At 38.6% G+C, this 18803-nt stretch overlaps 1 protein-coding gene across 1 annotated transcript in view; it reads right to left on the bottom strand.

Moving 5' to 3' along the window:
* Nucleotides 1–18473, bottom strand: part of si:ch211-186j3.6 (neural-cadherin) — a 303408-nt gene extending 284935 nt beyond the window's left edge. The window contains exon 1 of the mRNA XM_058782964.1: nucleotides 17488–18473. Coding sequence (XP_058638947.1) covers nucleotides 17488–18469 — 982 coding nt within the window. The 5' untranslated portion in view covers nucleotides 18470–18473. The remainder of the gene's footprint in view (nucleotides 1–17487) is intronic.
* Between the last annotated feature and the right edge of the window lie 330 nt (nucleotides 18474–18803).

Raw genomic sequence — 18803 nt, 5'->3', positions numbered from 1 at the left:
AGTGAACTGAGACTGTGTGTGTGTGTGTGTGTGTGTGTGTGTGTGTGTGTGTGTGTGTGATTCACACTGCCTGAGGTGAGGCTGTAAGATCGAGAGCTCAGCGGTAGCTCCCTAGATTACTCCATTTCCTATGCTCTGATTACCAGGGGCTGAGGTGAACTGATCTATAGAACCCAGCATCCTGAAATCCTGTTCCTGAGAAAGAGAGAGCAAGAGAACAAGAGAGCGAGAGAGTGAGAGAGAAAAGCACTCTAATGAACTTCATTCCTATGCCACATGGTCATTAATCTACGATTAGAGCACTCTGTGAGCCTGCTGGTGCAAGACAGCCAGCTATAAATATTGACTACTTAGCATGTGAGCAGATATATTGTCCGCGTTCTGCTACATGAACGACAAGCATTTTCGAGCAAGCCCAAAACTACACAAACTGCAATCAGCATTCTGGTGCATATGGACATAAGTCTGTTTTTCTTCAAAGGGATATATAGATAAAAGTTCCTTAAGAGAGCTCAGAAAATGATGTCTATACTGAACTGAAGCAGCCTTGTGAACTGCTCTAATTTTAGTCTCTTAAGAGCAGGTCTACCAGGAGAATGAGAGGGAAGAGAACAGTTTGTGCAGACTTTATGTGGTTATTGTTCTGTTGCTATATATACAAGCTCAAAAACCCCACAGGCAGATGAAAAGTATAGAAATGCGAACTAAATCAAGAAAGAGAAATGAAAAGGACAGACAGCGACAGAGAGTGTATAGAGGCATTCAGAGAAGGCAGACCACAGGTGTTCGTGGCCTCTTGAATTGATTTAACCAGCACAATTGTATAAGGATAGAGCATTATTGCAGAGTGCAACAAAAGCAGACACAAATAAACAAGAACTACCACCAACTCTTATTAAAACACACATCCACAGAATGATTTGGCTGCATTTACACTGCAAATGTAAAGTAGGGATCTGCACATTAGACACGCATCAGATCTGCTTATATTCGATTAAGACTTCGGGTGCTTTCACACTTTGCTTGCCTGGTCCGAACCAGAGTTCGATTGCTCCCCCCTCCCCCTGCGCAGGAGGGCGCAGGAGAACACGGCACCCTTAAACGACTGCATTTACATTAATAACATGCCAAGATGCATAGGTTGGTCAGCACTATCTAGCAGTCAGAACTTCAGAGTGCTAACAAGCGATTAACAGGAACTGAAATGTCAAATTTGAATTGAATTTGAACTGAGCTAGCAAACAGAACTGTAATGTGAATTTGAATGCAAAGTAGCAGAATTAAAATTCAAGAGAGGTAGATAATGTTTGAAATGTCACCTGTATAGAAATTTATATCACAAAATTGACTGGATATATCTCATCATATTTAAGAAATGTTGTGGACCAGGGTGGGAGAACGCATTACCTATATAGCATTTCTTGTCATACCAATTCAGCTTCTCATGGGTGTGAACAATTCAATCTAAAAATTAAAATTAAAAGTGATGCAATTTTTCCAACTCTAAATTCTGCCAAATAATTCTTCAATGGAAATTCCCATGATTTACACTTATTAAAACCTTTGCATTTACTGTAAATAGTTCTTATCTCTTAAATCTGTTAAAAAAGAAAATATATACATTTAAAGACCCCTCGAGTGTACTGCACCTCTATTCATAGCATTCCTATATATGTGATTATTTCAAGTGCTCACATTCACCATTTATACCGTGGCATTCCACTAATTCTGCACATTAGTGAAATAATTAATTCTCAATCATGTCCTTCATGTTTAAAAAAACAGCCTTGAGTGCATCAGTGAAAGGTCAGTTTCACCCATTTTACTGTATAACGACTCTTTATTCTTCTTTATACATATATGCATAAACATAGCTTGATATCTTTCATTAGTTCATTTACTGCAATTACTTCATTACATGTTTAAGGGGAAACACTGCAGGCAAAAACACTTTTTTTTCCCTGCACCTGTCAAGTTTGAGATTTTGGGCTTTTTAGTTTTTCATGAAGTGTTTTTTTTCACTGCTGGAAAGAAGACATCCAAAAGACACACTGTTAATGATTATTTTATAGCACTTTATCTATTTGTGGGAACAGATTTCAATTACAATACATTTTTAAAGGCCGTTTTCTCAAAATGAGTTTTTTTCTCTGACACTGAGCCATAAATCTCCACTTCATTAGCACTTACACACACCAGACTTTGCATTTTTCATAATACAATTTGCTTAATTACATACAACATTTTATTCCCCCAAAAATTGTGAAAATATATTGTTTTCTAGTAAGTATTTTCTGAATTATGAAGTGATAAAAATGAGGTACCCGAAATTCCCTCTGAAAAAACATTTGACTCAAATATGTCAAAAAATGAAACAAGAATTTTGAAACTGACTTCATCCAGATTTCAGATTTTTGTACTAGAAAATTATGCAACGGAGCACATATTTCATTAAATAATGTCTCATTTGCATATTTAAACCTAACATTTTAGAAAACTTGTAATACAAAAAAAATGTTTGCAATTATCAATGTAATCAATCAACTGGATAAATGAGGTGATAACTATTAGTTCATTTTTTCACCTATTCACCTGCAGTGTCTCGCCTTAAAAAAATTATATTTGCAGGCCATCACAGTGGATATTAAAAATAAAACATTGTGAAATAAGCTAACTGAGTCAGATATGTATCAGCTTTACAGCCACATACGAAAGTGGTTGAAATCCGATATCCGAAAATCATATTGGTTTGATGTGTGATGTTACTGTTTACCCAATCTGCAACACACATCTACCTCCCAAAAAATCTGAATTGGTTGACAGTGTAAATGCACCCTTTCACACTTCTAAACAGATTGATGCTGTGAAACTACACCACAAAAAGCTGCTAGCCTGCTAACGTTGCATCACTTTCAGCTAGTGCTCTCCAGGGCCAAATCTCAGGATATGCCGTCAGCTTCCACACACTCCCTCCAAACACACACAAATATCACAGATCCTTATGATGAATGTCAGTGTCATAACATTAGCCATAGCGGGCAACACAGAGGCACGGAAGAGTTAGCACTCATCACAGGCTCCAGCGATTCAGGGCCACGTGGCCTATTAGATGCGGACAGGAAATGGTACCGAAGTCACAGACGCAGTTGCATTTGTCAGCATTATTAAGAGAGGAGCTGGCTGGCAACTATCTTGCTCGAGAGCCGAGGCGAGGATGCCATCTTGGAAAGGTCACAGGCTGCCTGCTATCCTCCCATTTGTCTGTTTGATTAAGTCTGGCAATTAGAAGACTTGGCCGCCACACTCACAGTCTCCTATATCAGAGAGAGCCAGATTGGATACAAACTAATCACAGAACAGTCCTAAGCAGAACAGATGAAATGGTGGGAAAAGAAAAGAAAGAAAATAACGCCAAGATGGGCCAAGATTCTAGAGAGACTGATGAAATAATCAGCGATGAAATAATACACAAGATAGAGAAAGAGAGATGAAGTTGGATCTCTACCTAGTTGCCTTCTGATAATTAAGCAATCCGGCTATTCGGGTGTATGTCTTGCCTGCTTAACACACACAGAAGCATTGCTTACGCAAGCATGATAAGCATATAAACAGATCCTTACATAACCACACACACACACACACACACACATTCAATCTAGAGTCTAGGGCATAAACGCAGTGACACAAGGCTAATTTAAGAGGAGCTGTAGGATATAGGCTGTGTACAGCATGAACTCCCAATTACCAATAGTGAGAGTGTCTCCCTGAGGAGTGAGGGATAGAGAGATCGAGAGAGAGGAGATGATGGGGCCATGGCATTCTGTTATACAGCTTTATTCGCTTCTCAGCAGGCATTGAGGGGAGTTTGGATGAGCTGTTTGTGTCTGTTTGTGTATGCACAGATTAGGTCTGTTTACATGTGCTTTAAAAGTTTGATTTCGGTATGACTGAAGCAATCTTTTTTCGTTTTGAAAATGCAGACTGCAAAGAATCGGTAACATTTACTGTTGTTCAGTGAATGGTTGTGGATGAAATTAAGTCTTTTCAACAGCATTCCATAAGATTGGAAATTTCGTATGAGGGTGAAAGATTTCCAAGCAGATTTCACAACAGGTTCAGGTTGGTCATGTGAATTTGCCACATTTTTGTTTTCCATTTCCATTGTTGTTCTATGTAAACATGCTAGATTGACATGTTTCCATTCCGCAGATCATCATCGCACAAGTTTGGAACAACATGAGGGTGAGTAAATGATGAACCAACCGGACAATTGATGCAAACAAGAAGTCAAATACTTGTGATGATTGTGTGTGTTGGTGGGGGCTGTTGTTAGCCACAGCATTTTTGAAGATTTTTTTTCTTTCACATCACACACAGAACTAATGACGCATCAGAGAAACCATGTGAATACACCATTGTTGGCTTTATTGAACACAGAAATAATGGAGATCAGAGGTAATAAAAGTGCTTACTAGCATTCTATTTGCAATCACTTCATTATATTATGCTGGTCAGTAACTAAATCGCCAATAGCCTTTCTTTGACTGAATCACTGCATGCAATTTCCAAACTGAGTTCACTCCCATCTAATCCAAGTAAAAGACCTCAAATACTTCTAAAATTTAGAATGTTTGACATAAACTGCTCTCAAATCACCAGGGAGCAAAAAGAGAAAATTCCAAGTGCTCCCTGAATCAAGCATGAACACAACACTGCAGAAAACTGGATGACTTCCATTCACACCTGCTTTCACAGACGTGATTAACTGGAGCTGCCACCGTTCAAACGTTCTAACACCAATGTTCTGAGACACGCCACAGTGCACTTTTCATCTGCTACATCTGATTTTGTTCCACTTAAGGTAACCCAGCATGTCTGGAGCTTGTGCTGGTACATGCATATCTGGACTGTAACACACCGCCTATTCATTTTGTGTCACAGACATTCTATAGAGAGCCCTGGGTGACTTTAAGAAAGCCATAAAGCCTATTGTTTGCCACAGAACTCCCACATAATTTTATAATGGCTAAATGTATGCCTAGATTACAAAATGAGGTCCATAGTAAAGAGCTTTTGTGACTCCTGCTGCTGAATGAAGACTTGTTCTTATTAAGTAGTTGTAGCTGTAGCAATGATTCTCTCTGAATGTGTGGTGTTTCTATATTTGCTACATTGTTGCATTAAATATTCATTTACGCTAGAGTTCATTAAATTATTTAAATAGTTTTCTCTTTCCATAGCTGTCAATCTTTACACATGCTTTATCTTCATCCCTTGGATAGTGGACAAATCGAAACATCGCAACACCGCAAACACCAGCAGCTCTCTCCTCCTCTCTTTTTCTTTCTTTCTGGTGATCCAGTCCCTCCTATCTGTCACGAGGACAACCATTAAACCTCTAACCATTCCTCTTAACTCTAAAAATAACAGTGCATCTGAACCCGGTGTGTTCTTGGACTATTTTGACCAAAAAAAATAAAAAAATAAAACTAGGACTATTCTAAAAAAACAAATAAATAAACAAAAATACTGTTACAAAAGTAAAAGTTGTAGCATCAGAACGAGTCAGACAAAACTAAGATTCGATCAGGACATCGAAACATGAGGAGCCGAAATTCCAGGAGAACATGACAACGTCGTAAAGATGCCTATCTCCGACCTCTGGAGCAAGCCTAACCAACAAGCCTCTTCCAGAACAGTTTGCAACATTAAGACAAAAGAACACTTATTGATAAGTGTTCAACGCAGGAAGGAGATCGTCAAATTTGGGGTAAATAATCAAGATTAATGGTCAAAGAGATGGCCATCACATGTGTTCCACAAGAGAAATCACAAGCTTCTTTAGATTGACTCTTCCCCCACACATAGAAGACAAAGAACCAGAGGGAAATCCTTCTGTCCAAAGAACATGTCTTTTGGTCCCCACAGATCTACACAGAGACTTTCTTTTTCATATACATATAAAATCATCCTAAAAGGAACTTTTCTAGGCATAACACTATATTATGTATGTAACCACACATTAGACTATCATGTTTTAAGCACATATTATGTATGTCTTTCTAATAACTATTGAATGACTTTAAGGTTAGTCGTGTTTGGTATGTATGAGTTTGACATTTCTAGCTTGAAACGTTTCTTCCAACTGATTCTTTGTCAAATGTATCATATTCTGGTTATAGAAATCACATCCAAAATTATACTTTGCAAGAGTGTGTAAAATTCAGACCATGTGACTGATAACATGCTGATTTATGATGGAAGGAACAACCCTAGCTAAGATAATAGCCTATCTAATTGGTCAAGACACCAGATGGGATGTGTCCAAAAAGCCGAGTTTAAAACCTCAGGACACCATCAAATCTTCCCTTCTTCTCTCTCATCCTTCTTCTTCTCGCCACCGCGTTTTGACGCTGGTTTTAGCGCTCTTTGAGCGTGCTCTGGCCTACAGGCCAGTTGCTACTTAACACCACGATGAGAAGAAAAACCACCTAGTCTCGTTACTCATTTTATTCTTTTACTTTAGTTTCTTTTCTTTCCGTTGAGTCTCGTGTTCAAAAGTTAAGTTTGCCGCAAAGTCCAGCTCCGACTGCACCCGCTTCAAACTTCAACCAGCAACTGACTCCAAGACCATCCTCAGCCAACACCCAACCATTGGCTTCCCAAGACATCACTTCAAAGACTACTGAACTTCCAGCCAATCACCAACTCGGGAAAACCCCTTTCCTGCAATGACCACGACAGAAGGGAATTCCTGTAACCAAAGGCAACGCAAGTAAAACAACTCCAGATTCTAACTGAACTGGTGCATTTAATATAAAATTTAGCCTCATTGCGAAACTCAGTGCGAGGGTTAAATAAGTGATTGATGGTTGTTCAGGTCTATGCGATAGCACATATTGCTATAAACTTGGGATTTCACATTCTCATTCTCTCAAACTCATCCTTTCTCTCTTTTTGCAACGTGTGAATGTGTGAATGCTTGTGTTCATGTTAGATTAGTTTATGTCTTAGGTTTATATAAATAAAGTCGTATTTATATTTAAAAGAGAAGTATCTTGTGTTTTGTGCTTACAAGTTAATGTCTTAATCTGCTGATCTGGTTACTGTGCTTATTAATAGTGTTTTCACTATATTTTGGATTTTAATATCCAGTGCAGAATTAATGTTATACGGCTCGTTCAGTGAATCGCTGCCGACTCAGTGAACAGCCGCAAAACAGTGATTCTGTTCAAATTCCCTATAAAATCATAAATGATTCCCTTTGAGCTAAATTAAATTATATTTATGTATCAAACCCTACAAAGTCAATGTTTCCAGAACTATCTGGATGCTTATTTACACACTTTGGTTTGAATGTGGGTAAACAACATCTTTACAGAGGAAGTTGGGCCTTCAAACCAAAATATCTGTGCTGGTGGCAACATTTAGTAAAGTAAGAAAAAAACATTTTTGTGTGACGTTCCTCATTTATACGTAGCTCTGGATAAAACTATCAGCTAATAAATGTAATGTGTCTTAAAAAAAAGATTACAATGGAAAACAAGAGTCTAACAATTTATCAAAAGATAGATAGATAGATACACTGTTAGACATTTCTGTAATTTCCACAGTTATTTACTGTATATCACCCAGTATAATACTGCAAATTCCCTTTACAGTAAATAACTGTAATACCCTTTGCATCATGGGAATTTTCTGTGACGTCAGACTCCACATACAGAGACTTACTGTATTTTTTAAAATTGCTGTAAACTACTGTATTTTCTCTATCGGTCTCTTTGGCGCCATTCTATTGAGGTCGTTTTATTTTCCTCATTTCTTACATTTGGATTGACACAATTTGCCCTACACCGTGTCTACAACGCCGCAACAGCTTGGGACAGACTGCACTGGATGTGTAACATCGCTTGTAATGATTGGAAAATCTGTTTGTCCTTCATGTCAGAAACAGTGTGAGCGCTTAGAGTACATCTGTACGTCAGAAATATACCGGGGCATCAGTTTACTGTCCGCATCCACTGTAAATAGTATATATAATGGATTCTATATTGTTGTCTGTTGCTTTCCGCTCCGCTCGCGTCCGAGGAAGACACGGAAGCAGCGGGGCAGCGTCGCGGGTTTTGCCCAGGGATGAACCCACGAGAGTGAAAGAGATCCGGAGAACATCTGCACTGTGTGTCGATGCACCTTACGAGAGAATAAGACCAGCAAGCAAGGTAAAAATATATGTACGTTTGTCTGTGTGTTTGTGTCAGATTTTTGCACACCAGTTTAACCCATAGTAACATTTACTCGTCAACATGGCGGTTACAGTACTTTAAATCAGGGTATCTTCCGTTCATTCATTTTTTAATTTAATATTAAAATCAGAAAAATAAGAAAATGGTTCCTTTTTTCATTTTTCAATTTAAAAAAACAAAATAAAAACATGAATTATGCTTGATTTTCCGTTTTTACATTCAGGGCTAGAAAATGAATAAACAGCTTGAATTTTTGTGGGCGGGAATAAAACGTCCCTTTCCGATGATTGGTCAACCAAAACATTAAACCGTGCCGTCATTAGTTCTTCCGCAGTTCTGCGCAGCAGAAAACAGTCCTGCTGCTACAGTTGTATAATTCGTAACGCGTTTATTGCAACTTTCATCTCTTTCTCATCAAACAACCAGACTAACAAATGGCTAACGGCTAACATTACCCCTAAAATATAACAATGAAAACCAATAAAATAAAAATAGAATAGTAGACCATATACTACACTGATATGAAATAATGTCATATCTATATCATTTCAACTTCATCTCTTGTCCAAAACTCAGCTCAATAAAACAGTCGATGTGCCAACGATGTAGGCTAGGGGGTAGCTATGAGTCCAGATGTGAACAAATTAATATTAAGCTATGAGAAAATAATAACTTATAACTTTTTTAATAACTTATTTCTCACACAGGTTGCCGAAATTAAGCTCATACAAAAGTAAGCCGTCTATAGGCTCTGCCCCAGTATGGGCTATTCGTTAGCCATTTGTTAGTCTGGTTGTTTGGTGAGAAAGTAATTAAATATAGTTGCAATAAACGCGTTAAGAATGCATCCTGTAGCAGCAGGACTGTTTTCTGCTGCGCAGAACTGCGGAAGAACTAATGACGGCACGGTTTAATGTTTGGTTGACCAATCAGCGGAAAGGGGCATTTTATTCCCGCCCACATGCAGAGATGGAATATTCAAGTCGTTAATTAATTTTCTAACCAGGAGCGTAAAAATGGAAAATCAAGCATAATTCTTGTTTTTTAGTTTTTTTGAAAAATTGAAAAACTAAAAAAGGAACGTTTTCTTATTTTTCTGTTTTTAATATTAAATTAAAAAATGAATGAACGGAAGATACCCTGATCACTTTACCACGGTAAACTGTGCTGGCGTTTCAAATGACTTTTGTCAGCTTATTGAATTAAGTTACCGAATTAAAATTATTTTTAACGAGCAACGTCTCATCTTATATTAACATTAGGTTAACTAATGTGAAATTTAGTTCAGGTGTTAGTAGTTAATGTTGGCCAGTGGCCTATTGAGAAAATAAAATCGTATGTTAGCTAGGTTAAACTAGTTTTATGGCTAGCTGCCTTTCTAGTTTTAGAATTAGTTTGTTATAGTTTTTAATGTAATTTAAGATTCACTGCATTTTTTGTATTTGTGTTTTAAAGGCAACTGCAATGAAGCATTATGCCAGCCACCCTGACACTGATAATTCATGGTTAGAGAACATTTGAGAGATTTGTGTATTCTATATGAGGTTTGCCTTTTAAAAGTGTGCTATTTCTACTTCTTGTTTTTCAGAGAAGACATTTCTGTCACTAACAAAGTGGAGGGTGAGCAAAGGTGGTGGCCACGTTTTGGAGCAGCACCTGGGTTTTGCAGATGGCTATGTATTCTTTGGCTGCTTGTCTTTTTTCCTCATTATGTTTCTGTTGCCTAAATATTCTTTGTGAGGATGAATCCAGAGGATACAACATAATGCACTGCAAACCGTCCTAAGACAGGAGAAATGGTGAAGATGCACTGTTCCAGCATTGGAAGTCTGTATTTTTAATTGTTATACATGCAATGTTTTTTAAATAAAGAATTTGATATTTTGTAATTATTGTGTCTGTTTTAATTGAATGCCAGTAGTACCTATGTAGAGTAAAAAATAAAATGAATTCTATATAAAAATTATAAAATCTAATGAAATCTATATTAAAATGAATGAATTACAGTAGTATACTGATGAATTGGACAGTACAGTTTGCAACTGTAAATCAAATACTGTTTGGTACTGTAAATCTTAATGTAATGTTTGGTACTGTAAACACTTAACAGTGTTGCCAGTAAGTTCATGTAAAAACCCTCTGAAATGTCTAACAGTGTAGATGAATTGCCATGTCGCATTTCATGCGATTTTTACATCATTGAAATGCGTCAGACGTCACAATTCTGCGCTGGAGGAAATCACACTCTCCTTCTTCTTAATATTCTTCTTCTTATCACTTTGTTATTTAGGCTCCGATTGCACATTAACTTAAAAATTGCTAAACACGCGCTAACATGAGCAGCATCCATTTTTATTTCCGCAAACACAGTGCGCTGCGTCTGACGTCACGTCTTCTTCTGCGCATGCGGGTCACTTCAGGGTCGTATACGGTTCACACATGAGATTGATGGCAGTTGCATTTAAATGACTGTGAACAGCGCAAAAATCAGCAAAAAATCCGATCTGAGCATTAAGACCTGGAGTGTGAACTAAGCCATAGATAGATAGATAGATAGATAACCAATGTAATTTTTATAAATCAAAAAAAAAATCATTTCAATTAAAATTTAAAGGCAGGGTAGGTGATTTGGTTCAAAAACATTTATTGTTATGTTGGTTGAAAGTCTCTTCACATCCTAATAGTAATCACTAAGTTAAGTGGTCTAAATTTATTTATATGTATTTATATTGTTTGTGGAAGGCGTATGACCATAAAATGTTCGTCCAATCAAAATGTTCAGTCTGAACATGACGATACACAGTCCTACCTGCCTGTCAAAATATGTACTTGCATACCTCTGTGCACCGTTTGCGCAACATGATAATGAATATAGCTTAAAAGGATAGTTCACCCAAAAATGAAAAATTCTGTCATTCATTACTCACACTCATGTCGTAGTAAGGACATCGTTAAAATAGCCCATGTGGCATCAGTGGTTCAACCATGATTTTATGAAGCTACGAGAAAACTTTGTGTGCAAAGAAAACAAAAATAACAACTTTATTCAACAATTCTTCTCCTCCCAATCACAGATAACGTACCGTATACCATTAAATTACGGTTGATTCACTGATGTCACATGGACAGCTTTAACGACACCCTTTGTACATTTCTGGGCCTGGGAACATTTCAGTTGCATTGCTTTCCACGCAGGGTCAGAAAGCTCTCGGATTTCATCAAAAATATCTTAATTTGTGTTAGAAGATGAACAAAGGTTTTAGGGGTTTGGAACGACATGAGGTCGAGTAATTAATTACAGGATTTTCATTTTTGGGTGAACAATCCCTTTAATTTAATAAAAAAATAAAAAAAACATTAAAAACTGCTGAGGCATCATGTGTGTGCACTTTTAAGTTTCTACTATAAAAGAAAAAAAAAAAAAGAAAAAAAATTGACAGCTGGTGAAAATGTTGTGCATTGTCCAAAGGTGTGAGAACGTCTTTACATATGAACCTTTAAGGACCTTAAAGATCTGTATGTATATTACTGCCCCAAAAAGGCAAAATACCTTAACTCGCTAGAGTGTGAAACTGAGAAAAATTACTTCAAAGTTTTTTATTTGTCCAGCCAAATTAATTATAGGTAGGACACTGGAAATTTGACAATTAGATGTTTTAGTAATGAAAATGATCTACATTAAAAAATTGTGAGCTCAAAATTTTTACCCCTATTTTGAAGTTACTGTACTCTGCCTTTGCATTCACACCAAGACAGTAACTTCCACATTATCAATATTTGGTTGCTGATTACCATTTACAAAATCGTTAAGCTACAGTAACACCTGTATAATATCTAGTGTTCATGGGCTATCTCATATAGGCTATTGCATAGAAATGTGACTATTATTAGTTTTTTTGACGATAACAAGCGGACTAAAAGTTAAACATGTGAGTGAATACCGTTTTGCAACCAATTTATTTGCTATGCTCAGTAATGTCAAAGAATGCTAGACATCGCGTAATTGCTTTTTTATTGACTTGAATGAAAATAGCCTAACCTAAAAGAACAACTTGTGGATTGATGTGAACGCCAGCAAGCAGGAATAATGCTCAGAATGCTTGTGGATTAAACATCTGAACACTGATTTTATGATCGATCATGCTACATGCTACGGCATTCAAGTCCATACACGTCCAACTAGAAGCGACAGCCTGGTGAATAATCTGCATTACAAAAAGGAAATAATAATAATAAAAAAAATCTTTAAAGGTTATTCACGATTATGTATTGCTGCCAAGGTAGTCTCTTTACAGTGCTTTGTTATATGGAGCTGTTTGGTAGATCGAGATCTAATTTGTTTGTCTAACAAAGTGCTTCAGTGACAGATCAGTTGTATGAAAGTATACAAGTTACACCGTAATTAAAACGTGGCAGTTTTTAATGGTCAGTAAAACAAAAGGAGAACACCTTATAACTCCAAGCCGGCACAATAACTTCATATTGACGCGCGGCTAAAGAAAGGCAGAACGCCATAACTCATTTTGAGCGTTCCAAACAAAGTGAACTGGTGTTATACGGTGTTCTGCCTTGGTTTCCCCAGGGCTTTTTGAGTTACGGTTAAGACGACCCATTATTTTCTCGGAAAAACAACTAAATTGACTCAAGATACTTATGCACATGATAAAGGATGTCTTGAATGTCCCAAAAATATCAATAACTCATTTTCGACCAAAATCGAAGTTACGGTCTTTTGTCTTTGCACGGCAGTATATACGTCAGATACTGCAAGAGAAATTAAGTGTACTCATGTGTTACCAGGGTTATCTGGAAATATATGTGTGTTGTCTACTAGAGAGCAGGTTTTGCACACAGTTTTAGGGCTTTTGCTAGAGTGTTTGAGTCTATGTGTGAGCGTGTGCAAATGTCTGACCCTGTGAAGCATTTGCTAGCTCCTCTGTGTCCCTGGCGGAAGAAGCTCCCCATATGCTGTGGTAACTCTTTGGCTCATGCTGACCAGATTAACAGATTTTCAGTATTGAAGGCTGGTCAAGACCCAGAAAAACATTGAGCCTGTCATTCAAATTAAGCCCTGTTGATGTAGGTGTTTAGGGCCATTACCAGAATGGGGCTCAGAATCTCCCTTGCAAAACACATGCTTGCTGGTCTAATGCAAAAACTGTGGCTTCAGACACCTGGGTCATACTCCACATGCGAGGATAATAGAAATGCGTGTTCATTGTCTGAAAATGCATATCTGCCACCTTAACGAAATATAGACAACGGAAATGACTAAGAGCAGAATGTTCTAGGCCAGCTGCGTGAGAGAGGGAAGAATAGGCTAGTGTCAATCTCTTTTCAATCTGAAAACTTGCACTGAATTACAAGGAGCTCGACTCCATCATGTCTAATTGAGAGAGAAAGAAGGCTTGAGCAAGACAGTCGATGACATCTCTAAAGTAAGATTACACTGCGCTGTTGAGATTGGGATACGAAGTCTGTCATTGGTTTACACACAATTACTGGCTCTGTACGCAAGCACACACAAACTATCTATCAGCATCCTCTGTGCAGGGGTTAATTGATCCCACAGCACTGATACCACAAAGACTGGCAGCATCAGACGTCCTCTGACAAGAAAGCTGAAGGGTTATGAGGAAAAAGATAGAAAGTGAGGTGGAGAGTTAGAAAGATAATGAAGAAATGTAGGGGGAAAAGAAAGGAAAGACCCAGAAAAACAACTCAGACTGGACTGTTTGGTCAAATTACCCAGACTTGCTCAGTGATTCTACAGACGCAACACATCAGCATGCACGGAAAAGGAAGATGCATGGAGTGATTTGTAGGAAGAGAGATGATGTCTGGAATAATTTACATTTATGAAGATTTATTAATACACAGGTACATCAGTTATGTATACTTGCACTGAAAAATGCAAATGTAAAATCTAATCATTTAGATTCAAAATCAAAATGTTGAACAGTGTTTAACATTAAAAAAAAATGTTTAGCATTTTAGTCTTTTTTATGTAAAAATTACACAGTATAAACCTGTTGATCGGTTAACTGCAAGTTTCCTTTCTACATACGGTTTAAAATTACAAATGATTTTTTGCAAGTAAAAACTAAGAATTAATCTACGGAAAATAGTGAAAGGACATTCCCAGAAATTCCTGCCTGGCATATCGTGATTTCATTTTATTTCAATAGTTTGTACGTTTTTGTAATCAGTAACATACATTAGTGTGGTTTGGTGTTATATGAGTTAATGTTTATTGTATTAATTTAGTATCATGTGTTTTACCCTGATGGTGTTTTGGCTTTGTGTGTATTGGAGTTATGAACAGGCCACTTACGATTGTTTTCTGCTAAAGCACCTGTATTATAATGGAAGTTCTAAGTACATTTTAAGGTACAAATCTGATTTAGTCGATTGGTAAATAAACATTACATCACTTTATTAGTGATCTGGCAAAATTAGTTAAAATATTGTATAATGTTGCAAGTATTTTTTGGCTTATACAGGGTTGTATGAAGGTATATTTAAGACAATTTTAAGAATTTCAAGATGAAAACAGTAAAAACAGGGAAAACAGTATGTCAATATATTCTCTAAATGTGCATTTCTAGGGAGCACACAATGAGTTCTATTAACAAGAGTTTGAAAACACAAAAGATCTTTATCACACTGCAAAAATGTAATGTTCTTCCTCGTTATTTTTGTCATTTTAAAATCAAAACACAATGAGAAGAAAATGACAGAAGATAACAAGTCTTGTTTTGTGTGAACCTGATTAAAACGAAGTTGAGTTTACAACTAAAACAAGAACAAATCTGCCAGAAACAACTAAATTCAAATGAGGAAGAAAAAAAATTAAACCCCTTTCAATTTCTCATAAAACAAGACTTCAACTATTTTTATTTTGCATCCCAAGTAAATATATCTTGATTTAAGGATGTTTAGATATTTGAACTAGAAAACTACATATGAAGCTTTTTTTGCAGTGCATGCAACATGTAATGTTATGACTTTATTAATTTAAGACTTTCTGCTCCAATTTAAGACATTCATTTGTAGAAGGGCTAATTAAGACGTTCTCTCTCATACAAACTTAAGACAGACGTTAGTGACACAGGTACCAAATCATTTCAATATTTAAATATCTGCTTCAAGCACCATCGTGTTAGGTCAGATATAACAAAAAGCATTCTGTTTAAAAGGTACTCGGTACATTCATCCAGTTAGCACTCAAAAGCGAGACAAAAGAGAAAAGTACAGAAAAGAGAAGGAGATGAACGTTGTTAACATTCAGCAATCTTGACAGCAGCATGAGATAATGAAGACACTCTACATTCACCTCCAGACACTGTCACTTCCTTGATTGTTCTGGAGGAGAATGTTGTACTTGAGAGTATCAGCGGCCTACCCAGTGCATTTAGATTGTTTTGGTCTTCTCAATGTATTAATCATTGAATACCTAGTGGAGATCAAAGTATAGCTTTGAGGTTTTAAAGTTGCTTCGGAGGCTGTTGTCAATTGCTCTGCAAGGTTGTGGTTGTTTAATGATTTTTTTGGAGCGTATATGCCTAGAGATTTGTTCAAATGATAAATTCTCACTTTGTGACTGGTTTTTGCATCGTAATTTAAATAATGAATGATGTTCAGCTAATTCAAAAGAGAAATTTGACTTCATTCTCTTAGGAAATATGATGTGTTCCATATATATATATATATATAAGAGCTTGATAGGGGGGAAAAATGCAATATCCAAAGCTAAAGAAGAGGAAAGATAAAAATATCTTTAATACACACTAAAAAAATCCCCATCTTTTAAATAAATGTGGTTACCTGAAAGCTCATTACTTCCAAAGAGCCACAGGCAAATGTGAGGTCAGCAGACGTTCTTCGCGCTCCTGATTAAAACCAGCTGTTTGGCCTCATTGTTTGTGCTAAGCTTTCACAGAGGGCCACGCATCGCACAACATTGACAGACCTGAAAACATCCCCACACGCACAAACAAGCGCCCTTGAACATATGCTAGGAACACGGACTCAAGAAAAAAAAAAAAAAAGCAGTGGCTCCAGAGCCGCAGGTCCAGCAAGCAGAAAGTCCCTGATTAACAAACCAACACTAATTAAATCACAGACTGCTAAATCATGCCCGGTCAACTGCTCAAATATGAGCACATTCCACTAAACGCCTCATCTTCCCTGCAGTTTCCTCTAACTGCGCTGCCAGTCTGAAATCCCCAAAATGAGAAAGTGAATGAGATGGGATTACATAGCTAATGCGAGCAGATGAAGGAAAGTAGAGCACAATCTCCAACTCAAAAAGGATTAAATCACCCCGGATTCGTGCCAAAAGTCAGCTTGATGTGCAGGGTTCAACTGCAACGCAAAGGACGCAATTACAGGTGAATACAGAAGTATGATATGATTCTGTAAAAGGGCCCATGTGAGCGCCTTATATACCAAATTCCCTCCTTTTCTCCCTCAAACACACACACAAAGACATAAATTGCTGAGCACTGACTGAATGACCCGTTTAAATGGAGAGGAATTATTTAAAGCCCAAGGTATAGGGGAAGAAAATCGTGATGTGATGAACAAAGCAATATGCACAACCCGCTGAAATGTAAAACTTGAGCTTAATTATAAAACTGCTGGCAACCTGCAGTGATAAGTGCATAGCACTTTTCTTGACAACTTTGAATTTAAACACCAATTAAGAAAATCCAGTTAAATTCTCACAAAATTGAGTAGAAATGACCAAAATTATAGTCACAAGTCAAGGAGATGCAAAGATGCTGTTGATCCTACTAATCCTACTAATGCCAAAGTTTACAGTATATACATTAAATGATCATTTTATGTTAAGTTTCTGCATTTGTCACCCAGGTGTGTATGCATATATTTCAGCATCACAATGCAATCGAAAGCTTTCATTCATGCAGCAGCGCACCCATGGTTTCATCTGCGCCTTGACTCGTGTCAATAGCACGCCAGCCTTTACCGCGAGTGATAATTAAACTTTGATTGCTGTGAACTTTGTGCATCTGTAATGAGGGAAGCTGCATATGACGTGCTCAGTCTGAGGGAAGAGGAGGAGGATTTGGGTACATGAGGCGCGCGTCATTTTTTGGGGTGTTCAGGTGAAATCTGCCTGCACGCGCTGGAGACAGTGCCACGCACTGTACAGGTAGGAGAGGGACCGGGGCATATAGTCGTATTGTAGAGATATTTGGATTAGTCACGGCGCACTCACCTCGCTTATCTTGTACTTTTACAGTTATCTCCACTAGCGGCTGCGTCTCTCTGTCGAGCCGCCTTGATATAAGCAAATCTCCGCTGTCCCGACTCACGGTGACGGGAGAGTTATCCGCGTCCGGGTGAATCAGCTCAAAACTGGCGGACTGAAACCTCACCGGGTGTAGATTCATTATGACGGAGCCGATACTCGCGTCTTCGGACACGGTGATAAGCACCGGCTCCGGCACGGAGCGGGACTTTCTCGAGAGTCCGTTATCGATCAGAGGAAGGGCCGGCCATTGGCGCGGACTGATCTCTACATCCATATTCTGACTGGTCCGAGCGGGCCAGCCGTGGTCTCGCGCAAACACGCTGAACTTTATGGGCTGCGCGAGACCCAGAATCGAGTCCACGAGAAGGATGTCGCCGGTTTTGGGCACCACATAGAAACTGCCGTTTCTAGGGAGCGCGTAGTATATGAGCTCGGCGTTTTTGCCGCTGTCGATGTCCTCCGCTTTCACCGTGTACACCACCGACCTCAGGGCCGTGGCGTCGTCCAAAGTTATTTTGACGTCTGCGTGTTGGAAAGTGGGCTCGTGGTCGTTCGTATCGAGCACGTCCACTTTAATTGAAGCAACTTCGGCCACGACGCGCACGGCTGAAGCGCAGCTCTGACAGCACAGCGCCAGACTGAGGAGATACTCAGCGCGCTCCTCTCGATCGAGAACGTTAGAGGTCTTCAGTAATATGTGTCCTCGCTTGTGGTGCGCGAAGACGTGAAAATCTTCACTCCTGTCCCCCAGGAGTTTCAGGTGCATCCCGGACTTGGAGCACCATCGCTGCGGATCGATGCGCTTCACCGGGATACTCAGTCCGTTCACTTTTGAGCCAGGAGGAGAGTTCTCAAACACATGCCCGTGGAAGAAAGGTATTCGTTCGTCGGTCTTATTTCCCAGCACAAAAGTCACACAATATGGCAACAAAATAGTCCAAAACATGATTGTAAGTTTATAGCACTCTTGCTTTTCTCAAGCGACAGTGTTCATGGTGCGTAAATTCGCTCTTCGTTCGTTGGACGGTGATCCTCCAGAGTCTGAGCAGCACAACTTTCCCTCCGTCGCCTCGCGCTTCAGCAGCGATCTGCTCGGGCGCGCGCTTGAGCTCGCGGAGATTCAGAGAGCAGCACTACTGTGATGGACAGCGCCACGCGCGAGGGGCGGGGCTTTGGACAAGACAGGGATTCCTCAAGGGAACTCTTTCCTATAGGATTGAGTTTTTATTTGGCTTAAGCAACTTGTGTGTGTGTGTGTGTGTGTGTGGTGGGGGTGGGCG

This window comes from Onychostoma macrolepis, chromosome 07, assembly GCF_012432095.1.
Source record: "Onychostoma macrolepis isolate SWU-2019 chromosome 07, ASM1243209v1, whole genome shotgun sequence".
NCBI classification, from domain to species: domain Eukaryota; kingdom Metazoa; phylum Chordata; class Actinopteri; order Cypriniformes; family Cyprinidae; genus Onychostoma; species Onychostoma macrolepis.
The sequence above is the reverse complement of the archived record's forward strand: the minus strand, read 5'-3'. Positions and strand labels throughout refer to the sequence as shown.